We start from the raw sequence: 27,656 nt of genomic DNA on the forward strand, positions 1-27,656 counted from the left end.
TTTCTTTTTTTTTTTAAAAGATGACCGGTAAGGGGATCTTAACCCTTGACTTGGTGTTGTCAGCACCACGCTCAGCCAGTGAGCGAACCGGCCATCCCTACGTGGGATCCGAACCCGGGGCCTTGGTGTTATTAGCACCGCACTCTACCGAGTGAGCCACGGGCCGGCCCCTATCTGGACTTATTTCTAATGAGTTTAAATACATAAAAATGTAATGATATAACTTTTCTTTTACTTTCTAAAGTACCATTTACATGAGCTTATTAATCTCTACCCTATGACCTAGAAATAAGGAGAGCTCAGTTTTCAATGTCAAACCTCAGAACAGGTTAGCAGGGAAATCCAGAAATAAATTATAAGAGCCTTGGTGATGCTTGGATAATTAGGTCTCCGTAACTCAACAAAAGTCTTTCCAAACTTGCTGTATAAAAACCACAGAGCAAATATTCACTCAGTTGGAATAAAGTTACCTAACCATTTGGAATTATTAGGCATTAAAGAAATATTGGATATACTACCTAGAAACTCACCTGGCTTAATAAAAATGTTTTTACTTCAAAGGAAACACTTGTAAATACTAGTTTTTTACTATCAAATTATGAACAGATATCACAAGCAATAATATAGTTGTTGACCATTTACACTACAACATAGTACAACTAACTTTTAGTCAAGGATGTAGAAAAATCTTTACTCTTAAGATACGTACCAGTTCATCCATTTGATCAAAAAAATAAATATTCCAGCCATCAACAAATATTTCAGGTTTCTTTTCACCTTTGTATATCTGAAATTAATTTTTAAACTATTAGTATGGATTACAAACTTAATGCATCGATACAAAAACTTCTAGGAAAATTGATAAAAATTTAATGACAGATCTGCAGAACAGGGCTCAGAGATCACCCAGTTTTACAGAAATACAATTTCTTTTACTAATACCTCTTGAAGGACAGGAATGACTGGTGGATTCCTCTGCTGGAGAAAATATAGCACCATAAGAGTGTATGCATATGATGATAAGCTGCCTCTAGATGCATCACCAATGTCACACATCTAGAGGGAAGGAAAACAAAGGACAAAGTAAAGATCACCAGTGTTTTATGCTACATTTGCAGCCATTCTATTATCACTAAAAGTAAGGTACCTATTTTGGAGGCTAATATAAAAATCACATTTTTAAAGGCTAAAATGTGTCAACAAAATCAATCTAACCCAACCTAACCCAACCAAGCAGTGGACTGTTAGCCACAAGCAAGATCAGACTATCATGTAAAATTTAAGATGACAAAATATTAACTTTCTGTGTAGCGCTTCCCAAATAGTTATAGGAAGCGTTTGACATGGCTATGGTTCATTAAAAAATACAGACTTATGTTTTCAACAAGGTCTGAAAATATAATAAAATTTCCTGATAAATTACAACAGGAAGCATACTCACCTTTGTAAATACTTTCATGGTATAGCACAAATATTTTACTCTGGGATCAATGGCTGAATAAGCAGATAAAAGCCTTGTGTTGTGAAGGGCCTGTTAAAAGGGAAATTACACTATAAGGCTATCAATTACATAAAAAAGTTTTAAGTTGGAATATTCTGAAAAGGTTTACATCGTGATTCATTTTAGGAAGAAGACAAAAGGCGGACTTTAACCTTTTTTCCCCCAAAGACAAGCTTCATTAATTTCCTAGATAATAATGAAGAATTATAAGTAACATCTAACCTCATGACTTCCATTATGTTAATATGTCCTTACTCTGAACATGTAGAAAATAAGAGCTATTAAACAATGAGTTCCCTTTAAGTAGATATAAGATTCCCCCATGACATTATATCAATTAAATGGTCTTAGGGGCCAGAGAGGTCCCATAATGCCCTGAAGCAACTGGGTGTGAGACCAAAAAAGAGTTGAGGATGCCTGCATTACACTGTGTCCATCTGAAAGTACACAGGTATCTTCAAAGACACACCCACCCACCCCCAAATTAAAACAAAGTTCAAGCCAAATGCAAGAGCCTGCTACTCTGGGGCCGGCCTGGTGGCGCACTGGAGAGTGCGCCACTTGGGAGTGTGGCGGTGCTCCCGCCGAGGGTTCGGATCCCATGTGGAGACCGGTTCCCGCTCACTGGCTGAGCGTGGTGCGGGCGCGACACCGAGGGTTGCGATCCTGTTACTGGTCAGTAAAAAAGACAAAAAGGAAAAAAAAAAAAAAAAAGAGCCTGCTACTCTGACCTGATATTAAATGAATGGTGACATTAACCAAATTCTCCATATATCCTCAGCTTCTGAACACTGCGAGGCACATAGCAAGCACTCATAACCTTAGGAATATGCAGTTGGTAAATTGTGGAGCTAGGATTCAACTCTAGGTAAGAGCAACTCCAAACTTCTACTGAACCTAGTCTATGTCAGGATAATTATCACTTCACCCATTTTGGTGATTGCAAGGATGCCAACATAAACAAGCAAGAGAGAGGATTCAGAAGAAAGGGAAGGTAGTAGTGGGGACTGGAGCATAGGAAGGCAGTAAAGAGGAAGGCGAGTTCATTCTGAAATGGTTTAAGTTTCTTCTGAGAGAGTTAGGTGGTGATATCTACAGGGTGCATTCACAGTGCTCGTATCTTTAGAACTCAGGAAAAAAGTAAGTAGGTGATAAAGAAAATTTCAGGGAAAAAGGTCTATGTGGGAGGATAGAGGGAATCTAACTTATACTGATGGGGAAGTGGGGCAATGAAGCTCCTATTTACTGATTACTTAGTATATGCTAGGCCCTGTACTTTAGTGTAGTACCTTTCTTTTTTTTTTTTTTTTTCCTTTTTGTCTTTTTTCGTGTCCGGCAATGGATCGCAACCCTCAGTGTCGCGCCTGTACCGGACCGGGACCGGCAACGGGGTCTGTATGTGGGATCCGAACCCTCGGCAGGAGCGCCGCCGCGCTCCCAAGCGGTGCAGCCACCGGGCCGGCCCTAGTGTAGTACCTTTCTTAATGTTAAATGCCTGCATTGTTATTCCCACTTTACAGATGAGGAACTGAGTAACTTTCCAGGATCACACAACCGGCAAGCAAGGAGGATTTAAACCAGAGGGTGTGTTTCCAGAACCCCCACCAAATACTGTACTTTGTCAAACTGTGTCTAAACTAGGTAGCCTTTTTCTCCATCTCCTTCCTCCCCATTCCGGAATCTGACACTGTTGACTATTATAACACTAATAAACCTGTCCTCTAGGATTTATTCGCAGCACACCAACCTTGTTCTTTTTTTTTTCCCATTCCAAAGGCTCTCTTTTTGGGCTGACTGGTTAGCTCAGTTGGTTACAGTGTGGTGCTGATAATACCAAGGTCCAGGGTTTGATCCCTATACTGGCCAGCCCCCAAATCCCCCCAAACTAACCAAACAAAAAGCAACAAGCCAACAAACCAAAGGCTCCCTTTTCAGTCTCCTTTCTTAATTTCTACCCACCAAAATCAAGACTTAATCCTCAACTTCTAGTCCAGGGTTTGATCCCTATACTGGCCAGCCCCCAAATCCCCCCAAACTAACCAAACAAAAAACCAACAAGCCAACAAACCAAAGGCTCCCTTTTCAGTCTCCTTTCTTAATTTCTACCCACCAAAATCAAGACTTAATCCTCAACTTCTCCCAGATGATCCCTTGGCACTGTGTTTTATTACTGCATTCTCTTGCTCTTGCTCTCCCTCTCAATCTCTTTCTCTTCAAGGCTTTCAATGCAAAAACTGTTTTATTTTCATCTTCTTCTGACTGACAACTCCACATTTCTAATTGCTTGTTGGACTAACTCTTGAAGATTATATCTTCATTGCAAACCGAACACCTCCACACAGGTGTTCTCTGCAAACATTCCCATTTCTAATGTACCCAGACATCAACGTTAATCTTTATTTCCTACCTGTAGGTGCTAAATCTAGAAAAAATTTCCGTAGGAATCTGTTTTTCCTTTTAGTACCACTGGCATCCTGGCTGAGTTCTTCTGCCCTGCCACCTAGACTACACCTTCCCTAAGAGAGACTACACAAGCTGCCTAAAAAGCTTACGTTTGGCTTTTATTGGGTCCCTCCCCTCCTGAAGAAACTTCAGTGGTTTCCAAATATCTACAGACTTCACCTTATCTCCTAATATTTCTCACTTAAAACTCCTCTCTAAATGTACCAGTCTTCTCACTATCCTCCAAAACATCCTATAGTAATGCTCATATTCATGTCTATTCATTCTTAGGAATGCCTTCTTTTTCTATCCTTTTCAAATAGTATTCATCATCAACTGAGATCATTAAGTACATCTCTTATGCAACTCTTTCCCATAATCTTTCTCTCTCCTCAGAAGTTACTCAATTACTCATTTTTATGAATACTACTATTACATAGTTTACAAGATTATCTTACCTCTTCTAAAGTCGATAAGCTGTCAAAGGAAAGACTTGCACAGATTTTATTTTTCCACCATCTGTAAGTGCTGGGCACATAGTAGGCACCCAATAAAATACCTGGGGAGATTGCTTTAAAGATACTATGTATTCAATATAGTCTTCTAGCTGTTATTAAATTCTTGTTCCATGCAATCTATATTCCATTATTATTATCTGTATGTCTACATCATTTCCAGTCTAAAAATGATCTTGTTTTGAGCATGGGTTCTTAGAAAATATACACTGAGGCATCAAGGGGAAAGGGACACGATGTCTATAGTTCTCAAATGGTACAGAAATAAGTTGAGAGCAAGCAAGAGATGGAATGATAAAGCAAATGTGGTAAAATGTTAACAATCAGTGGATCTGAATGAAGGCTATATACTGAATTCTTTATGCAACTTTTGCTGCTTTCCTTTAAGTTTGAAATTACTTAAAATATTTCAAAATGAAAAATCTATCTCAGTAATAAAAAACTAATAGTTGTGGCAACCTAGTACTTTAGTTTATTTGCATAACCTTTAAAGCAAAACCAAAACAAAACAGAAAACACATGATCTTTAGAGTTGGAATTCCCAAGTAAGGGAAATGCCTACTTCAATGACCAAAGGAAACTGTATCAATATGCATTTTAAAAAAACCAAAACCAAACCTAGACCAAAAAGTCCTGGTGCTTTAGATTAACTTTCATTGGGAATAAACCAAAATCAAGATTAAAAAAAAAATTAAAACAACATGATATGTACTTAAACTCCTAGAAATAAAAAATACAATGAAAAAAGGGCATCCAAGGTGTGTATTTGTGTGTGTCTAGGTGTGTGTGCATGTCCATCTCTGAGTTAAAGTCTACCCTTGACTGAAATATCAGTATGCTTTTCATGGACAGACCATGGATCTTAAGTTCCTTGAGGACAGGGACCATATCTTGTTCACCTTCATTCTCAGCTCTTAGCACAAAAGTTTGCTGAACCACATTTTAAAAGAAGATTCTCACTGTTAAACAACATCCACAGCTGCCCCTGACAGCAAAAGAATATGTTAATGGCATTTTAGCTCTGAGCATGACTTACAGAATCTATACATTTTACAGCTGTAAATACTTTAGAAATTGCCCAGTTTAGTTGTCTCAAATTACTGATGAGAAAAAAAGAGATCAAGTGAAGTAAATGGCTTGTTCAGGGTCACACACAGCCTGCTGAGCAGAACAGCTACAAACACAACCCATAACCCTGGTTCGGAGTGCTTTCTACTACACTTTACACCACTGTTAGCAACTCCTACAGTTTGACTTATACGACGTCAATAAGACAAAATGACTGCCAAAATGTCCTGCCTGTCTGGTATACACTTTGTCTTGAAATAAAACTGAGCTAGGTAATGATACACACACAAATTATCACCAATTCCTCAGTCTTTCATACTTAATCACACACCATGTTTTAAAGACACTAATATCACAAATATTCTACTAAGGAGCCACTATACAGCTTCATTGGTATTAGCAAATTCTAAGCATGCAAAACACTAATAAAAAAAGACATAAATATTTTCAAGAAGTTTGTAGAGGTACCTGGATGTTTTCTGAGAACTCTCGCCAGTTCTTCAATAGTTCTTACACAGTCCAAGCCCTGCAACAAAGATGGCACAAACAACTGAATCAAAACTGGAAGGCAGGTTCCTAAACTGGCTGTAAATAATTTCCATTACCTTCAGAAATAATGAAATTAATTTCAACTCATTCTATGTACATTTTTCCCTTTTACTCAAGTATTTCATAGGAACTATCCTAAGGATACAAAAACCACTTAACACCCTACTTCCTAATTGCTTTTGGTGGTATGACAAAGACTAAAATGAACCAGGAAGCCTCCGGACCCACAGCTTCCAGAAAAGTCTCTGAACCATGGTTGAAGTTCTCCACTTTTTCCCTGTATGTAATTATGTCACTCAGAAGCACCCAATGTACCAGAATATATACAAGACGGGGCATCTGGGTCCCATCTTATTCATTCCAGGTAGACCTTCACTATAGTTTAATTAAGAGCTGATGAATTGCTGTGGAGAGTGATTAAGCTCACATTATTTTCCCATAGGACTAGCCAAAATTATAATGCACAAATTAAAGCCATATGTCACAAATTTGAATAATATTTCAAATAAATTATACCTAAAAATATTTGGGCCGACCCTTTCACCATGAGCCCTCTTGATGATTATTCATATCCCAGAACATATTTGGAACTTTACTTCAGAAATGCCCTCAAAACTAGTTTATAAGCCTTGTAAAAAGAAAAAAAAAATCAACCTTGATGATGTACGGTAGGGTCATTCCATATATAGGACCCAATTTGCTTATCCATTTTATTCACCAAATTCAGGTTAGATCATTTTTGGCTACTTCCCCAAATCAGATACATCATCAAAACATAAAGACTTGAAACTAAGAAAAGGCATAAACAGTCTTGAGCAACAGCAGTATCACTCATATGGATATATGGCATTTGGACTGCTGTTAAGAATAAAAAAAGAATATGGACTCAACGCTTCTCAGACTTGACGCGTTTACACAGTATTTTATATTTTATCAATGCTCACATACATCAGGTGCTGGCAAACTTGTTCTGCTTTGCGGGCCATACGGCCTGTGTTACAAGTACTACACTCTGCATTTACAGAGTGATAGCAGCCATAGATAATACATAAACGAATGGGTGTGGCTCCGTTGTAGTAAAACTTTATTTACAAAGACAGGCAGTGGGCTGAATTTAGCCCTTGGGCCATAGTTTGCTGACTCCTGACATACACAGTCCAGGCTGATGTGTACAATAATCTCCTGAGGCAAAAGGAATAGGAAATATTATTTCCGCTTTATAGATTACCTACCAAAAACTACATGTTTAGGTACTGATGAAACCAAGCTGATCTCAAACTCAGGTATCTGCGCTATCATGTCAGCATTCTTATCAGCACTGACCACATTGCCTGCCTGATAAAAAACTTTTCAGGTAGCCTTGTGTAGACGTGTGCATTCAAGTCAGGCTAGTGGGACTCTGGAGAAGCTGGTTTGGCTTTGAAGAATTCTCAGATGTCACTTTCTAATCCACTTTGTTCTACAGGCGGAAAGCGTAAGCCTTTCTACACCTCATATTCATGTGTGAGCTTCTTAACATATGTGGCCAGAGACTGTGCCAAATGGCACATCCATATGATATGCCCTGACAAATTTGGAAAATACCAAGGTGTACTGTCAGTCAAGATTGGTCAAATCACACTGCCACAGCAAATGGAAGTTTTATGTGGTCACTGTACCTCAGCAGTTTCAAGTCCATTAATTGTCATACAGACGTCAAGGTCACTCTGTTTGAACCCAAATCCATTTTTGGAGGAGCCAAACAAGCTCAATTTAGTTCCTGTTAGGGATATATGAAAAGTAATAACTAATTACCTGAATACATTTAAGCTTTTGATCAAAATGGCCCTCTCATGAATCAAAAATACCCAGTTGTTAACTATCCTCTATTAATCTCATAACTATGTTCTCTAATTCACCAGTCATTTATTCTAAAATATTTTTCTCTGAAAGTTTACTTTAAATAAATACAAGCTGTATGTAGCGAGAAACAGCACCAGCTGTCACTTTATTCTTAAATGCAAGGACATTTCAAGGAAAATGTAGATCACCTCAACACAGTTAGTAATGTACGCTTACTACTTTTTAAAATAAATGCACTTTTTTAGAGGGGTGAACTTTAATTCTAAACATCTGTTAGGCTAAAACCTAGACTGCTATTGTCTTTCCTGTTGGTAAACTAGGATTTGGCAGATCAAAGACCATCCTAGGCATATCACAAAACAACTGAAACCCTGACTCCACCATCACCTCAGGATTATATCATTATTCTCAAAATCGATGTGCTTGTAATGTGTGTGCTCATTCAGAAAGGTCACGCTACCTTCCTTTTCTTTAAGATAAAAAAAATTACCTGGAAAGTCCTGTTTTATGAAATTTTCTAGGTTTTGCCGAATATGTTCACGAGCCTGATCTTCTAAAATAGTTGGAGAAAAATCCTCTGTTTAAAATAGACACATTGAGAAGAAAATACTGTTGACATTACTTGAAAAGGCTGAAAAAACTATCTTTAGAAAATAAAACTTACAAGTTTATTAAAAAAAACCCTAAAGTTTTGTGTCTTCTCAGTAGATAGCATTAGTAACGTAAAACAGAAAATGTGCTTTTTTATAAAGAATCTATCACCAAGAAAAGTTCTTGAAATGGAAACTAAACAGGGGATCTGCACCTGGGTTTCACAGTGACCCCCAAGGGTCTAGAAAGACGGCCTTCAGAGAACCCGCCAGAGTGCGAATACAAAAGCTTGTGAGCATACGCATGTTTTTATTTCCTAAGGAGAATCTAGTTTTCTTTCATAGCTCCTAACCTGCAAAAATATTTTTTAAAAAATCCACTGGTTAAGAACAAGTGTCTTCTGGCACAAATGAACACCTCAAGATGTAGCACATGAAGCATCAAGTCCCTCCATTCTAAGCAGGTGACTGCTGCTTCTTTAAATGTTTTCCCTTCATAAAACTTTAAACCTCTACACCAATTCTTCCCCAAAGTGGTATTCCTTAAAGGACTGTTGTGTAGTCTATTATTAGGGTTAATTAAAAAGTATGCCATACTCAAATTTTGGATTAAAGAGTTAAATAGGTTTCTTTACCATAACATTTCTCAGATATCTTTATTATGTCCTGGAAATCTCTAAAGGAGATTTACTGCCCCAAGGGACAGGGCAGTGTGTAGTTATTCCCTACTTGGCCCAGGAATACCTCTAGTCATGAAGTACTATTAACTGCACCGAGAAAAACATTTTAAAGAACACCAGTTGGGGAATGGTAGTACTCTAACTTTAAAACCTACAAGATCCTCCCTCTCTCTCATTCCCTCCTTGTTTTTACCATTTATTGTGTGTCCCAAATGGGGCAGGTGTAACCTAGAACACTGTGGACACAATGGAGAATGGGCCCTGTAAATGCTCAGAGAGCTAACAGGACAGTGATTCTGATGACTCTTGAGTAAATGTCAATTAAATATTCTGAAAAGTCAAAAGAAATGTAAATAACTTACTGTAACACTGGATACAAACTTGATCTAAGATATTTGAAAACTTGGGTGTTAATGGTGGCAAAGGTTCCAGCTGGATTCTTTTGAAGTCTTCGGGACAGTCCTTTTTCAGATGACCCTCTCGTTTGCATAAGCTGCACACTACTGTAGGAGACTGAAGGAAAATGGCAAAGCAAAATATGACTTAAGATAAAACTTTTATTTGCTAAATAAAGGTATCTGGAATCTTTTTAAAAAATAGTCTACTCATTACTTTCCAAAGGAATGAAAATATAAGGTGCAGCCACGCCAAATGATTTGAGAGATGGGGACACCTTTATGGTGTCCCTCAGAAGAAAAAGGTAGTTATTTTCACTACTAACAGTATTACCTTTCTCCTATGCAAATTCTCATGAGTCTTAAGGTAAGGAGGAAAGTAAATCAAGTGGTGGTATTAGGATAAAAGACGAACTCATTAACCATAACCAAAACAGGGAGAGTCCTGTTCTAGTACATAAAAATGGAAATTATGTGCATTAAAATTGTTTAAAGTTCTCCTAGTTTTATGTCTAGTAGTGGCACTGATTACCTTGCCTTTAGTGAAGATAAGTTTACTAAATTCATAGAAGAAACCAGAATGATCCACAGGTGAATTTTCCTTGCATACATTTTCTTCTTTAAGACTGATTTTATTAAGTTCTGTTAGTAGAGCTCCATCTACATGTCTTCCACCTGCTTTCAAGTCATCACGCTTAGCAGGCTTGCCTAATTCGTCTTCCTCTTCAGAGAGAGCATCCTCATCCCCTGATCCAGTGTAGGTGTTGTCTAACTCATCTTCATGAGCGATGCCATCCTTTTCTTCCCTTCGATTACTGCTGAGCCTATGTTCTTCTTCCTCTTCCTCCTCCTCCTCATCAGAGTGAATGATTTCTGATGTCTGGCCCTGTACTAAAGGGGCAAAGTAGTTTAGAGAGTCTTCTAGTTCATCAGTACCTTCTACACTTTCTTCATCAACATCAGCCTTGTCATCTAAAGTAGCAAATCCATCACACCCTTTAGCTATAGGACTGGGGAGACCTTCTAAATCCAAAGTGCTGTCTGTCTCATTATTATATGTGCTGTCACAGATTATGGGTTCTTCACATTGGCTGCTGCTTAAACCTTGACCATCAGCAGTCAGAGGATGCTTGACCTTCCTTCCAATTTTCTCTTTCCCATTTTTTATTGTTTCTTGATGGTGTACTTGAACATCCTCATAATCATGACAACTGGTCTCTGCCTGAACACAATCTGAGTTTTCCAGGTGGATGCTTGTGTGTACACTTTCCACTTCTTTCACTGGTGGGCTTCCAAAGTTTTCAGTAGTCTCTTTAAGAGTAAGTGGTTGTACCTTGCAGGTACATGCAGTTGAACTGTTGGCAGCAGGACCTTGGGTCCAAACTGAATTTTTGAGTTTATCATCTTTTGTTTGTACATCTGGATCATGATTTACTAACTCTTTAGAATGTTCTGAAACACACGTAACTGCACTCAGAGGCTTTGGAAGGCTGGATTTTGAAATTTTGTGTGGAAGAGCAAAATATTTATACGTTGTCCTTAAACAGTGAAGTATATATTCAAACACGGGTTGATTATTTAGGGTCCTTGCCACATTTCTTTTAACAGAGTAAGGATCTGTAACGAAAAAAAAAAAAAAAAATCCACCACTTCATACATTTCTACTTTATGTTTTAAAAATTAGCCTGTTGTAGATAAAAATAGACAACAAATAAACGACAGTAAAATTTATCACATATCTTATACGCTTCTTAAAAAACTGGGGGCAGGGAGTAAGAAGATAAAGTTTAAGATCAAAAAGCAATGTTTTCTAAAACATCTGCTCTATGAAGAGAACCCATTCTGTTCAGAACCAGAACCCCTTCCCTATCGTGCTCTGTGACTGCAGAGGTGGAAAAGATGAAATCAGTGTGGCTCTCGTGCCCTAGTGATGTAAGATCTTCCCAACGGGCTCTGCTGCTGAGTGTCTGCCTCCCCACTCAGTCAGGCCCTGCGGTTTGTCGAGCTTACCTCCACTCTTCTGCCCTGGGAAGCCCCATCACTGAATTGGCTGGACTGAATTTCAGGGGCGAGAGGGAGGCACGAGGAGGAGACACCACTTCTCTCAATCTTTTCTCCTCCCCTAGAACTCCAGCAGGTTAGGCAATTGGCCAGAAGAGCTGAGCCAGAGAAACTGCAGGGGAGGGTTTAAAAATGTGAGATCCCCACGACTGCACACAAAATTTATGCAAAATGCAAAAAACCCTCTTATGCAACATAAAGCTTGAAGAAAATCAAGCAAAAAAATGAGAATTCCATTTAGGAGGTTCTTTAAATTATTTAAAGGAGGAGAATTAAGATTTCTAGAGGGGTTTCAACCTCCTGACTTTGCAAAGCTGAGAAGAACTCGTCCATTTAGTGATGTCTGCAGGGCACATCAATGTGTCTTTGATACAGTGGTTTCAGTTAAATGAGCTTTCACTAAAAGGGTTTTTATGAATAAATGTTACTGAAGATAATGTATTTAGAAAATAAATATAGTATCCCTTCCTTCTATTAGAGAGGAATCTAAGAATGTCATTTTTTCGTGAGAAAAAAAGTATTTTCCTCACCTTTGCAAAACTAAATGACATCAACAACAATCTACAAAAGGACTAAATGTAAAAATCCAGACGTGAGAACAGTAAAGAGGAAAGGAGATTCACACTTCACTGGGAAAAAACTTGTTTTTGTCAAGCAATTTATAAAGAAAGCAGGACTCAGCCAGCCATTATTCCGGTTCCTTATACTTTAAAAACTTGAAATGACTCCCTATAACACATGCAAGATTCTATTTACTTCACCTTTGAGGTCAGGCCTACCTTACACGTAGGAGCTGAAATAAAAAGCATGCTGTTAGAAAGGTACCTTTAAAAAAAAAAAAGAATTAAATATTTTGAGATACCTTCAATGGCAATGCGCTTTTTGGGCCAATCCTTTGATTCCCGAGATATTGATTCTTTGACACGGATACTTATCACTAAATCAGCCAAATTAAATTCTAAAGCATAGAAGCGCAGCAATTCCACCCAGAGCTGCCCAACTTGTACTGAAGGCTGGTGTTTTACATCAAATATTAATGACACCTATTAATAGTAAAGAGAAACATACACGTTATTCCAGATGAAAGCACAATCTGAAAAATCAGAGATCATTCAAGCATCAAATTAAGAAATCTGAAAAACCTTAACAAAGATATGAACTTGAGAATCCATCTAGATTAATCAAATTCTAGGTTCTATATTGCCTGTAGTAAAATAGCATTATTTCACTACACTCCTGGAATTACAGTATATTGAAATCTAGTCATTATCATAGGAATAAACAGGATCAGTTTTATTTAACCAGTCAGCACTCCTAATTTTGAAATCTTAATAACAGGTGGAGAGGACTGTGCACAGGTTGCTAATACTCTCAGCACTGAACTCTTCCTGTTGGGGCTGCTGGAAGGCACCTTTATAATTACAGACACGCAGAAATGGACAGTAGCTAAAAGCATAGAGAAAAAGGAAAAACACTCCTCTTATTACCTTGATAAGCTACATAAGCACACTGAAAATGCTAGTGGCAATTAATTTTAAAGTCAAATAACTTGATATCAGAAGTTGATAATAGTCTTACTGTCACAGACTTTTGACAAGTTGGAACATACTGTGATGTAATAAATTGGAAAGCACGTAGTACTTAGGATAGAAAAAATGGGTCCAAATAGTGATTCTGCCACTTCATAGCTCTTAAAATTGTTCTGTATCTTAGCTTCTTCATTTTTATACTGGCAGTACAGCACAGTGGCTAAGAGAACTGACTTTGGAATTGGGACAAACTTGGATTTGAAATCCAAACTCTGCCATGCACTAGTTGTGTTGATCCTGGTCAAGGTCAATAACCTATCTAAGTCTCGGTTTCCTCATCTGAAAAATGGGGATAACAGTACCCACCTCATAGGGTTGTTGGGAGGACTGAGGACTGAGTGAGATAGTGTCTGTAAAGAGCTTAGCACAGTGCCTGGCACACAGTGTTCAAAAAATGGTCGCTATCATTATCTGCAGAGTAGGGATGATACCACCTATAACACAGGATAGTTATGAGGATTAAATTAGAAACATGGGAAAGCATCTGGCAGACTTGGTTGTCTGTACTTTTTTACTTAGGTATAGTCTTTTTAAGTACAAGAAATCCATATATCACTGAAACATAATGTCACAACCGTAAGATGCTCTTAAGAGGTAATCTAGTTCAATCCCTGTCAATTACAAGAGAAGGAACTGAAGCTGCAAGAGTTTCCATGACTTGTCAAGTCGCACTGCTTGTCAGCGACAAGAGTACGAACGTTTCCCCATCCCACTACAGTGCTTTTTCACCACACCATATGCAACTTCCACAATGTTTATAGCTCACTTGATTTCAGAAGTGGCAGCATGATTAATCTCTCCAAATAGCATAAAAATGCAAAAATAAAGCATTATGGACTTACAGCAATAGTTCACATTATTCCTATAATTCACACTGAAAATAATATTTTCCTCTAAGGTATACAAATTTGTCTCTGATCATATTTTATTATAACAAGCCTCAAAAGAAGTGGTATGTTATTTTATTAACCACGAAATCTCAACCACAAAGGCTCTGCCAAATAAGATAAAGTTATTTGGTAGAATTACAAGGCAGAACTGATTGAAAATGGAAGTTGTCTCGGTCCCAAACACTATAGTTGAGGACATAAAGAAATCCCCCAGAAATGGAAAGCCTTATTAAATTTCACCTCTTTATCTATTGCCTTTTTGAGCATTACAAAAGATTTTTAAGCATCTCACTGAAATGACTTGATAGTACAATAACACGGAGACCTTCAAAATAACCTAGACTCCTGCAACTTAAAACAGTTTTTTTAAAATAGAGAACATTTTCTTTTTCAAATAAAATAAGAATAGCAGCTAATATTTATTGAGTGCTTACCACATGCTTGGCACTGAGTTAAGCATTCTATACATCGATGACCCTATGAGAGGGTACCAATATTATCCCCATTTGTAGAGACGAAAGTAGGGCACAGAAAGATTAAGTAACTTGCCCAAGGACACACAGCTAGAAAGTGGGAGAGCTGGGATACAAATTCACATATTTTGGCTCCATATCCTGTGCTCTTATCCAATACTGGAATCCCAAACAGAAAACAGATAAAAGAGGTGCTGTTCTGCTGGCAGCAGTGGTAGGGTGCCACCACCTCCCTCCTCCCCCAACACTCAAGGATTCTGGAAAACACAACTGAAGAATCTATGACTCATCACCCTCTCCTCATTTTAGGCATGAATAAACCATGGACTGGAGGAGTGACATGACTTGTTTTTGTAGAGCTGGGATTAGAATCCTGGTCTCAGAAGTGTTATGTGAATATTATTGTCATTTTACCCTAAAGCGTTATGAGAAGGCCATGGGGTCAGTGACCATTCACCATTTTGGGACAAAAACCTGTTCTTATTACTAGAATAATTACACCACACAGATTTTTGTTTGAAATTCTAATGGCAATTCTTTCCTTGCACATAAACTCCCCTGCCCACCCCCAACAGTATGGAACCAGGACATTAAATCATATACTTATTGTTATTTTAATAATTTGAAGTTAGTTAACTTTTCATATATTTAAACCATATAATACCATTTAGATCTAAGCTCTTTGAGGATAGACAGGGATTCTGAATTCTCTGAATTCTCAGTATTTTTCAAAGGACCCTGTACACAGAAAAAAACACGTAAATCATTGTGGATTTAATGACTTTTTTTTTTTAACCTTTTATCACTACTTGTCTATTCAAGGGACTGAATAGGAAATAAAATATCCATGAAATAATTAAGATAGTTAAGAAAGGAAGAGAGGAACGCTGTTCAACCCATAAATTACACAACCGACAACTGAAATAAAAATAGATAGTAAAACTAGAAATGTGAGAGAACAGACCTGTCCCCTTTTAACCGGAATTTCTTTTGGTGCCTCTTCTTTTGCTGTGTCCCCTGCAGCATTATCAGTGTACTCCCAGACCACAAAGTCTTTTTCAATGTCTTTAAGGCTGAAGTTCCCTAGTTTATTTAATGAGAATCCTTCAATCTAGGAAAAATTAGACACATACTATTGTAAGGCAGAAACAACTCTACATCAATCAAAGCATACGAATCATAGAAGGAATGAAAAGTTAACATACTCATAGTTTGTTGAAAACAAAAGATATCATTTATGGAAAATCTCTGGAACAACTATAAATCTAAAAAGATTTTTTTAAAGTAAAAACAAGGTTTTGATTTGCAAAAGAAATGGCGACTTTGTGAAACAATTCTTTAGTAAATACTCTAAGAGAAGGTAATATGGCCTAGTGGCTGAGGCCATGGGTTCTGGAGTAAAACCGCCTGGGCCCAAATCTCACCTCCCCCATGTGAGGGAATAGCTATGTGATCACTGGTAAAGTACTTATTCTCTGTAGGCCTCAGTTTCCTGTAAAAAAAGGGATAACACTAGAACTTCCTTCATGGGAGAGTGATATGAAATAATAGACAGAAAGCACTCAGATACAGGTAGTATCTGCTTGTAGTATACAGCATGCAGAAAACTACTAATTCTGGTTAAGTCAGAAATTTCCAAAGTAAATTTTATGTGCTATTAATGAATGTTAATGCAAAAGAAAGTGATCTATGTTCAAAAGATCTGAGAAAAGTTGAACATAGTGGTTTTCTAGTTTGCGGTTTCTAATTATATGTGAGTGTTGAATTTTGTCAAGTGTTCTTTTTTCCTGCATCTGTGATAATCATGTGGCCTTTCTCCTTTATTTGTTGAGATGGTGAATTATACTGATTTTGGAATGCTAAATAAACTTTGTATTCTTAGAAGTCCCACTTGGTTGTGATATATCCTTTTTGTATTTTTTTTTTTTTACTTGCAGCTGGCCAGTGTGGGGATCTGAATCCCCTTTTAGTATGTCTGAGTTGATTTGCTAATATTTTGCTAATGGTTTTGGTGGCCATGCTCATTAGAGATATTGGTATATAGTTTTCTTTTCTTTTTTTTCCCGGTTTTGGTATCAGGGTAATTCTGGTCTCTAATTTCTCTTATTCTATTTTCTGAAAAAGTTTTATATAGCTGGAATTATTTCTCTCTTCAGTGTTTGACAGAATTCACCAGTGAAGCCACGTGGGCCTGGAGTTTTTCTTTGTAGGAAGGTTCACTGAAAATTCAATTTCTTTAGTACATATAGTACTGTATTAGTATGTTTCTGTTTCTTTTAACAGAAATACCTGAAACTGGGCAACTTTCATTTATTTATTTTTTTGAAACATAATCGATTGTACATATCTGTGGGGTACAGTGTTCAATATCAATACCTATGTGCAATATGTGATGCTCAAATCACGATGATTAATATATTCAACACTATACAATGTAATTGTTTTTTGTGGTCCTTTACCAATTTCTCACTCACCCCCTTCCCCTTCCCTCTTTCCCACCTCCTTTTGAAATTTCAACACATTATTGTGATTGTTGTATCCTTTCTTTTTTAATTAATTTTTTTTTAGCTCCCACATATGAGGACATGCAGTATTTCTCTTTCTGTGCCTGGTTTATTTCACTAAACATAATTTTCTCTAAGTTCATCCATGTTGTTACGAATGGCAGAATTTCATTCTTTTTTACGGCAGAGTAGTATTCCATTGTGTATATATACCACATTTTCCTTATTCAGTTGTCTGTCAATGGACATTTATGTTAGTTCCAATTCTTGGCTATTGTAAATACCGTTGCAATGAACGTGAGAGTGCAGGCTTTCCTCTGACATGATGATCTCCATTCCATTGTGTACACACCCAGCACTGGGATTGCTGGGTCATACAGCAGTTCTATCTGGACTTGTTTGAGGAAACTCCATCCTGTTTTCCATAATGGTTGCACTGATTTACAGTCCCACAAACAGATCGGAGGGCTCCCCTTTCCCTGCATCCTCACCAGCATTTGTTATTCTCTGTCTCTTTGATATGGCCAGTCTAACTGGGGTGAGATGATATCTCAATGTGGTTTTGATGATTAGTGATGTAGAGCATTTTTTCACGAAACTGTAATTTTTAAAGAAACAATATTTACTGCTTACAGTTTTGGAAGCTGGGAAGTGCAAAGTCCAGGGAACACATCTGGTGAGGGCAACACTGGGTATCACACGGCAAATGTGGCAGCGGCAGAGAGGGACTAACCTCCTCCTCACTCGTATTCCTTTAAAGCCCTCAGAACCACAACCATGACCACCATTAAACCATCAGTGGATTGATCCATTCACTTCTGCACGGTCCTACCATTTAATTACCACTTCAAGGCCCCACCTTTCAATTACCATAATAGGATTTCCCACCTCTTAACACTTTCAGGGGTGGGGGTGGGATTTTCAAATACATGAAAATTTGGGGGACACAATTCAACCCATATCAGGTACCATTTCAGGTTATTTTTTCTTGCATGTTCTTTTTGTATTTGGTCTCATAAGGAATATGTCCATTTTATCTAGGTTTTCTAATTTGTTGCAAAAAATTATTTACAATATTCTCTTTCTATTCATTTTTATGTCTATAAGATCTGGAGTGATAACCGTTCTTTTATTCCTAATATTAATTTATGTTCTTTTTTTTAATCAGTCTATCAGGCTTATCAATATTGTTGATCAAAGAAATAGTTTGGCTTTGTTAATTTTCTCTACTGTTAGTCTGTATTCTATTTATTGAGTTTGCTCTTTATTATTTTCTTTTTTCTACCTGCTTTGGGTTATTCTGCTATTTGATTGTCAGCATCTTGACCTAAATTTTGGATCACTGATTTTAGATCTTTCTTTTTAAATTTTAGCATTTAAACCTATAAATTTCCCTGGGAACACTATTTTAGCTGCAACTCACAAATTTTGATATCTTTTATTGTCATTTAGTTCAAAATATTTTCTAATTTCTCATATGATTTCTTATTTGACCCAAATAAGAAATATTACTTAGTGAACTGTTTAATTTCCTAATGTATATGATTTTCCTAAATATCTTAGCGATATACTCATACATCTACATCTATATCAATTCTAATTTTTAATCCATTATAGTCAGAGAAGACACTCTGTGATTTTAATCCTTTTTAAATGTACCAAAACTTCTTTTATGAGCCAGCATAAGGTCAATCTTGGTGAACATATCTTACACACTTGGAAAAAATATATATTTTGCTGTTATTGGGTGTAGTATTCTGTAAATATCAATGAGGCCAATTAGGTTGATAGTGTCTATTGGATCCCCTGTCTATACTGGATTTTTGTTTAGCTAACACAGTAGTCAATTGCTGAGAGAGGTGTTAAAATCTACTCTGATGGTAGAATGGACTCCGTCCATTTTTGCTACATGTATTATGGTGCTCTCTAATTGGTGCAAACATTTATAACCATTTTGTCTTTCTGGTGAATTAACCCTATTACAATGAAATGCCTGTTTTTACTTCAGTAGTATTTTTTTTGCTTGAAATATATCTCAACTGATATTAATATAGCCTCTCCCTTTACTTTTGGTTACAATTCACAAGTATATCTTTTTTCATCCATTTACTTTCAAACTATCCTTCTTTACATCTTAACTGTATTCTTCTAGACAGCATATAGTCTTGCTTTTTAAAAATTCATTCTGATGATTTAAGCCCTCTAATGGAGATATTTAGTCCATCAAAATTTAAGATAATTATTGATATCACTGGTTTTAGGTCTAACATTTTAGTATTGTTTTCTGCTTGTCCATTCAATTTTAAAATTTCCATTTTGTTCTTTTTATACTTTCTATTTCTCTGGCTGATCTTTCCTATCTCTTAATTTATTCCAAGTGTATCTCCTTTATCTCATGGAATACAGTTATAACTGCTTTAAAGTCTTTGACAGTTCCTGCATCTGGGTCATCTTGGGTTTGACATCGGTTGATTTTCTTTTCCTCTGACAGCAGGTCCCATTTTCTTGGCTATTATTATGTTCGGTAATTTTGGATTGTATTCTGGACATTATAAATATTACATCGTATTGTGAAAATTCTGGATTTCTTATGTTACTCCAGAAAGTACTGATGTTTTTGTTCTAGCAGGTAACTAACTTGGTTAGGCGAAATGCAGATTGTCACACCTCCAGTAGATAGTGTTTCATCTTGGCTATTATTATGTTCGGTAATTTTGGATTGTATTCTGGACATTATAAATATTACATCATATTGTGAAAATTCTGGATTTCTTATGTTACTCCAGAAAGTACTGATGTTTTTGTTCTAGCAGGTAACTAACTTGGTTAGGTGAAATGCAGATTGTCACACCTCCAGTAGATAGTGTTTCAGATCTCAGATCAGTTCATTAAGCCTTAGCTCCTATTTTCAGTCTGCCCCACATGTGTATGGTTTATGAGTCTGTCATTAATTTTGGAAAATTTTCAGTCACTATTACATCTAATATTTCTTCTGTTCTTTCCTCTCTTTTTTCTCCTTCTGGTCATCCCATTATGCATGTTATGACCTTCAGTAACTGACCCACAGATATTTTGTCCAAACTGAGCTTCTAGAAATCTGTCAATAATTCTTTAGGTTTTTCTACCCCGGTATTGGCTATAGTGGCAGGATTCTGCTCCTGGGCTTCTGCTCTGGTAAGCTATCATTCCCTGTATTATTAGCCTGCTCTCCAATTTTGGGGGCAGTGGTTTGCTCCATGACCTCGATTGTCTCATGGAGATTGTCTCATGAAGAGTTGTTTTCAGTTTGTTCAGTTTTTTCCCTGTTGTGAGGATGGGAGTGATGACTTCCATGCTCCTTTCATGATGAAATGGATTGGTTCAGGAAGCAGTCAGAGACGCACTGAGTTTTTAACACAGAATTAAGGGTTCCACTTCTCTGTAACTTTCCTTCTGCCTCCACCCCCACCATATTTTCTGGTGTCCCTACTTCCTCTGTTCAAAAAGATGACATGTTTTTCTTTCTTTCTTTTTTTTTTTTCCTTTTTGTCTTTTTTCGTGACCGGTAACGGGATCACAACCCTCAGTGTCGCGCCTGTACCGCGACCAGCAACTGGATCGCAACCCTTGGTGTCGCGCCCGCACCGCGCTCAACCAGTGAGCGGACTGGATCCAAACCCTTGGCGGGAGCGCCGCCGCACTCCCAAGCGCCGCACTACCGAGTGCGCCACCAGGCTGGCCCAGATGACATGTTTTTCTGTCAGATTTGCCTTTAGGGGAAAAGGCACAGAAAAACTGGAAATTTATTCTGTGTTGGTAACTAGTTCCAAGTTTTGACTTCCATCCAGGTCTATTGATATTTGTTCAGTCTCCAGGGCATTCATGTTGTTTTTAATGTTTTGTCCAGATTTTATAGCTGTTATTTGCAGAAGGGTCACTTGGTTAGGAGTTCACACTTCTACACCATAGGTGGAAACTAACTTTCTACTGAAGAAGAAAATGACTAACATTTGCTCTCCTATCTTGTTTCAGGGGCTTTACATTCATTACCGTGTTGAAGGTTTAGAATGACACTGAGGCTCAGAGATTAAATAACTTGCTCAAGGTCACAAAGATCTAACAGGCAAAATCTGAATGAGTCCCAGTGCTGTCCAACTGGTTTGGTTCCATCCTAAACTTCAATGTCTCTTGGATCAAGGTAAAAGGAAAACTGCAAAGACTTTCACAGATTCCTAATTCGGTCTGGTGGAAACTGTTATCTATCAAATAAGAATTGACTTTTTTCTCCTCTCTCTTTTTTTTTTCCCCTGTGACTGGCCAGTAGGGGATCTGAACCCTTGACCTTGGTGGTATAATACCACACTCTAACCAACTGAGCTAACTGGCCAGCCCCTCCTCTTTCTACTATATTATCTGACATCCCTAAAGTATAAATAACTATTTCCTAAAAATTAGGTTTATATAATACAAAATAAGGCAGATACCAAATAATATCTACTAGTAAAATGTTGCTTTAGGGGGTAAAAGATGCTGAGAAGAGTTTACAACTCATTATGATTAACTCTAGTCATATAAAGATCTAATGACAATAAAATGGGAATTTTGATTGAGAGCAAAAGGTTGAAGAGGACAGTCTCCAACATAGAACAGATCTGAGTAGGTTGGGACAGAATGGCTAAAAGATTTTTGAAAAGATGGATTAGAGCACAGAGGCACAATACACTACACTTCTTGACAGAGAATGTAGTCTTGTTCATTTTTGTATTTCCTTCAGGGCCTAGGACAATGACTATACACAATGTTTTAAAGATTTTAAAGAAATTAACAATTTAGATACTTTCATACAAATAATTATGAGGACCTCAATGGATTTTCTGCAGAAATAATGTACATAAAATATCTGGCATAAACAAGGTATTGACTAAATATTAATTCCTTTCCCCTCACTTGCTTTATATTTTTGACTCTGGCAGAAGCCAGCAAACTGATGCCTGACCACTAGTGTAAAATGCTGAAAACTGCAAGTCATTTTGGTTCAGGCAGTAGAGTCCGCCTTATTTGATCCACAGAATTCAATCCAGTGTTTGATCACTACATACCTGTTTTTGTCATTAAATCATGAATAAATGATATAATCAAAATCAAATTCAGTGTCACTTTAGACACTTTCCAGTATCACTGCCAAGTAAATAATACACTGGCCATAGAGAAAGATATTCATACTACTTTCAAGCACATCCTGAGGAGAATCTCATCATCAGAAGAAAACCACCTTTTTTCTTGCATCCTCATATCAGATGACTACTTAGAGAAGGTCAGAACATTCATAAAGGCAGATCTCCCTCTGTAAGACAGTAGTGAGTAAGGCAACATATTCAACTTGTTCTACGGTCCTTTTAGGCACAGGAGTCTAACTGGTTTGGTTCCATCCTAAATTCCTCTCTCTCTGGAACCAAGGTGAAAGAAAAACTTCAAAGACTTTCACATATTTCTACTTGGGTCTGGTGGAAGGGTTATTTATCAAATGAGAGTTGATTTTTTTCTCTTTTTTCTCCCAGAAGAGTAGACTGGTAGAGATGCCCTCTCATGACCCTGAATTCTTTCATTTCAGTACCACAGACACAAAAAGAGCTACCTTTAGGCAACTAGGATACACAGCACATTGTAATCCTTTATGCCAGGATACAGTTCATGAGTAGCTTACTCTACTTCAGTCTTTATTCTTGGAGGCTGGCAGATAAAAGTCCCTATTTAACTCTCAAACTATAACATATAAAGAAAAAAATCTCTATAATCATATCTTTTTGATGTGTATCCATAGTTCAGAATGACTGCTTTAGAAAATATCAACCTTAAATGATGAGAGAAATCTGTGTGCAGTAAGAAGAAAAGTAGTTAAAATATCCAATGTGCCAAAGGAAGCTTTTTACTAAGTGAGTCTATAAAATAAGTGTACACATGACAGTACATTAACACCTGGATATTAAAAATAAGGTTTCTAAAGGGATGAGAATAAATATGATTTTGACTTTTTCAGATGGCCTCTTCTTAAATCTTATTATTTCAACAAATCAACTCAACATTAATTTATCCAGAAAGAAAGAGTAGTCACATTACTGAAGTCTAATTCATCTTAAAGATAACATCAAAATATTTTTCAGGAAGTGTCTATTTAGCTCTATATCTTGTGGTACAGGCAGCGATGTCAACATATATATTCTTTTGTTTTACAGGTTATGGGAGAAACAAAAGACTAGAAATATAAAATAAGTTACAGTTAACCAAATGCTTCTGACAGTGTGTCTGGAGGCATATGTAAATTCAAGTATCAAATTAGAAAACTGTACCCAAGGAAAAAAATGTATCAAATGATAAATTTAATACAGATCCACAGTCTCTTGTTTGAAAATCTTAGTACCACACATGTTCAAAAATTAAGAGATTTTGCAGTCTAGAAAGGTAATAACATCCCTAGCAGGGTACACGGCAGCACCTTGTAATCACACACATTAATGTTTTAGCAGTCAAAGGTATAAATATTCATCCTAGTAGAGTAAATAAATCCATGTCAGTTCTGCTTAGGTTTTTAGTTTTGAAATTTTGCAAAATCTAATTGTGAACACATAATAAAATCAGTATCAGATATACAAGCAAAAAAAGTTTCATACCCATGATCCCAGATAAACAGGTAGAAGGGGTTCTTTCCTCTGTTGAAGGAAAAAAATGGCCATCAGGGCAAACACATAAGGTGGCAGGCCTCCTTCTTCAGGGCAATCTATACTGCAAAGCTACAAGTGAGAAAAAAGAGAATAAACATTCTTTTTGTATCAACTTGTCATTTACGCAATTTGGACTAAAACTTGTAACTTCATCTCATGTATTATATTATTTACAGTGATTCCTCAGAATAAAACAGCACAGTGACAAAATATACAACTTCCTTATATTTCCGCAGCACCTACATACTGTGGTTTTGACTGACAGTTTCAATTTCATATATTTAATCCTGTTAACTAATCCTCCTTTCTCCTGGAGGGCTAAAATATTACTTAATGATGAAGCAAGAGGTGGTTTTCAAAGGACAGCATATTGTAATTATCAGTTCACCTAGTTGGGCATCCTCTGTTCACCCTGTATCCAAGAAACAGGAACTATCTATTGTATTTACTTGTATTTGCTATTTCTTTTTTTTTACTGACCGGTAACGGGATCGCAACCCTCGGTGTCGCGCCCGTACCGGGGACCGGCAACGGGATCACAACCCTCGGTGTTGCACCCACACCTCGCTCAGCCAGTGAGCGGGAACCGGTCTCCACATGGGATCCAAACCCTCGGCGGGAGCGCCGCCGCGCTCCCAAGCGGCGCACTCTCCAGTGCGCCACCGGGCCGGCCCTGCTATTTCATTTTTTGATACCCATAGTAAATTCATTCACTGGGTTAAAACACATGTTAATGAAGTAAAAATGATGATTCAGTTCCAAGCGCAAGCCAATGGGCCTTGCTCAGTTCAATGGTCCTCTCATCCTAACCTGTAGCCTTGCAAATGCGTGCTTTGGTCACAAAGGTAATTTGGGGAGAGAATGTGGGCAACCTAATCAGCACTAATGGAAGTAACCACCAAAAATGCGTGGCCTACTTTGTGATGAAGCAGGAAGTAGTTTTCAAAGGATGGCATGTTGCAATTACCAATTCACATTAAGAGTGGGGCACCCTCTGTTCATCTTGTGTCCAAAAAACAGAAACCATCTATTATCACTGCTATATGTTAATCAGTAAAGCTTTTGCTTTTCTCTATATGAAGTGCCTAAAGAGAATCTTGATTTTACAATCATGATGCAGTCTTACATTTTGGGGGAATGTTAAATACTCTACTATTTATTAGAGGCTTTCAACTGGGATACTATATTTAAGCCATTAGGGAAATGTAAGCAAGACCAGATAGAGTGTCTTTCATTTTTTGGAGTCTCTGTTTATGTTATGGGAAATGATATGAGAAGCTTTATCTCACACTTTCCTGTGCCTAATAATCTTCTCGGGAAACTAGTTAAAATGCAAATTCTTGGGCCATATTCTCTGGGCTTTGACCCACAAATCTGATTTTTAATAAGCACTATAAATCATTTTGATCTTTTGAGCAATACTGTTACAGTGAAATGGAAACACTGAATTTGCCTTCTGTACACATTTCTGTTCCAATATATAGATGCCTATCTACTCTTTTAATGTCTATAAATATACATGAAACATTTACGATTAAATTAACCAAATAAAAATCAAAGCATAGTGCTTATGCACACACAATATATTTAAAGAACTCAAACCTACCTTTGCCCAGTACCTAAATGCAATCACCAAAGGAACCAGCTTTGGTTCTAGTTTTCCAAGGGCAGTTAAATGCTTTGTTGTTAGACAAGCATTTTCATTTCCTGCACTCACTTTACAAAGAAGACCACTGGTGGCGGTGAGAGGTGAGAATGTGAAAGAAAGAAAGAAAAAAGGTGTTATACAGGTATCAGGTATCTTTTATACCAACAACTAATTTAAACTGCTAATAAATACATTTAAAAAAAAGTAAAAAACTCACTAAATCTTTATGAGTTATTTAAGAAATTGGCTTAAAAAAAGATAAGGCAGCTTTTTCTGACTAAATTTTATTTTTCAGAACTAGAAATTTGTGTTTTATATATTATAATTATTTTTGGGGGGGAAATGAAAATAAAGAAAATATTATAAAATGTTTCAAATAAGAGCATGAATCATCTTTGTAATAATAGAGTGTTCTCCCAAGAGTCAAAGGAATCTGCCTAATAAGGAATCATTCCAGCCTATAAAGCACCCATTTACAGTGATGATGGTAAAGCTTTCAGATGGAGAGATACACAGGTGAAGTCACACTGTTACTTAGCACTTCCACAAATGCTAAAAAGGATGGCCCTTACCAGCCAGCCACCAAAAAAAAAAAAAAGGCAAATAAAGGTGATTAGAGCAAGCATTGATAAGGTTTTATTTTTACCTATCTGAAATGAGTGAGAATGCTTCCACTCTATATTGTGTCCTTTAAGGAATTTTATTCTTTTTAAAATAAAAGATTTTCCCCTCTTGCATCAAATGCTAAAAATACAGGGAGAATTCCAGTAGGAAGTATGTGTGATAACCATATAATGAACTTATAGTTCTAGAAATTGTATATTAAGATTTAGTAAAGCAGGCAGGCCCAGTTAAGGCTCACTTGATTAGAGTGTGGTGTTGATAACACCAAGGTCAAGGGTTCAGATCCCCATACAGGCCAGCTGCAACAAAATCAAAAACAAACATACAAAAAAGATTTAGTAAAGTACTTGTGCTTTTGGCAAGTTGATAATTAATAAACAGCTTAAAGAAACAGAGACCTCTGCTTTTCTCTGCACACCACCACTGGCACCCTAGCATGGAAATCTGCATCAACATCAATAAAAGAGTCTGAGGAAAGAAGAAAAAAATATTACATAAGTTAATTAAAGCATTGTTTAAAAGGCAGGACTAGATAAAGTTCAGGTACCTCTTGTAACTTATCTGTTTAGCCTTTTGAAAGACCACTACTAAATAAAGCTCTGAAATGACTTGAAAAGAAAAAAAATTCAAGAATCAAGTAATTACATTATAATCCTTATTTTGCAAAGTTAATGTTTAATTAGAAATGACTACATCACTGAATCAGAACATTTAAATGTTATGTGGATAACAATTAGAAATACGGGAAAGTACATTTAAAAACAAAATTGTTGTGAAAGCTACTAGAATGTTCAGTGTTAAAAAATGTAATGACTGATGAAAGAAGAAATGTTTAAGTGTTTTAATCCACCAAAACAAGAAGGATGGGAGTGACTAACTCAAGGGATGAGACAGTTTGATGAGGCCTTTGTAAAGTACAGAAATCCATAAAACCCAAGGTTGGACGCTATACTGAACAACTGATGAATCTAAATGGAAACAACTATTTGAGGATTCACTAATCAGGGTTGGATCATACCTATTTACTGTTTGTAAAATATTAACTTAAACATTTGAATAAAAAAGATTATCCTTTAGTTTTACCCTCAAGAGTGAATTTGACATATTTTTTTATTTCTTAGTCATGATCTAGAACTCATTTAATCTTTATAAATAGCAATGTTATCTATCATCAAGCTAAAAACTTTACTTAGAAAATGGTTATTCTGCGTAGTATAACTACTAACAGGACTCTAATGAACTGGTTACTAATTCATGGACATTTGCTTTGGTTTTTACTTTGGATATTACCCATATAAATAATTAAAACATGACTTGCTATTTTCAAAGTTTGAGAAATAAGATATATCCAAATTATAGACAAAATAAAAAAATTTAAGAGCAAAATGTGGAATTTGGCCTTACCACTGTTCTTTAAACATTCTTGAACAAGTAAGAGGACATCTGGCTGAGACATCTAGGAAATAAATCAACGAATACATGAAATAATCCCTAAGTACTTTTGCTTCACTGATACAGTACAAAGTCATCTGAAGTTCCCCAAACTGCTTTGCAAATTAGAAATACACATTGCTACCACATTACAGA

General features: G+C 36.8%; 1 protein-coding gene across 1 annotated transcript in view; it reads right to left on the reverse strand.

The window, feature by feature from the left end:
* Nucleotides 1-27,656, reverse strand: part of ZCCHC6 (zinc finger, CCHC domain containing 6) — a 60,030-nt gene that overhangs the window by 21,417 nt on the left and 10,957 nt on the right. Inside the window, exons 7-21 of the mRNA XM_008588576.1 lie at nt 27,474-27,525; nt 26,468-26,537; nt 25,404-25,530; nt 23,747-23,866; nt 15,560-15,706; nt 12,506-12,686; nt 10,115-11,199; nt 9,550-9,700; nt 8,408-8,494; nt 7,734-7,834; nt 5,995-6,052; nt 4,402-4,502; nt 1,442-1,531; nt 943-1,056; nt 710-787 (exon numbers count right to left, since the gene is read on the reverse strand). Coding sequence (XP_008586798.1) covers nt 710-787; nt 943-1,056; nt 1,442-1,531; nt 4,402-4,502; nt 5,995-6,052; nt 7,734-7,834; nt 8,408-8,494; nt 9,550-9,700; nt 10,115-11,199; nt 12,506-12,686; nt 15,560-15,706; nt 23,747-23,866; nt 25,404-25,530; nt 26,468-26,537; nt 27,474-27,525 — 2,562 coding nt within the window. The remainder of the gene's footprint in view (nt 1-709; nt 788-942; nt 1,057-1,441; nt 1,532-4,401; nt 4,503-5,994; nt 6,053-7,733; nt 7,835-8,407; nt 8,495-9,549; nt 9,701-10,114; nt 11,200-12,505; nt 12,687-15,559; nt 15,707-23,746; nt 23,867-25,403; nt 25,531-26,467; nt 26,538-27,473; nt 27,526-27,656) is intronic.

Source organism: Galeopterus variegatus, unplaced genomic scaffold, assembly GCF_000696425.1.
Source record: "Galeopterus variegatus unplaced genomic scaffold, G_variegatus-3.0.2 Scaffold4910, whole genome shotgun sequence".
Taxonomy (NCBI): Eukaryota; Metazoa; Chordata; class Mammalia; order Dermoptera; family Cynocephalidae; genus Galeopterus; species Galeopterus variegatus.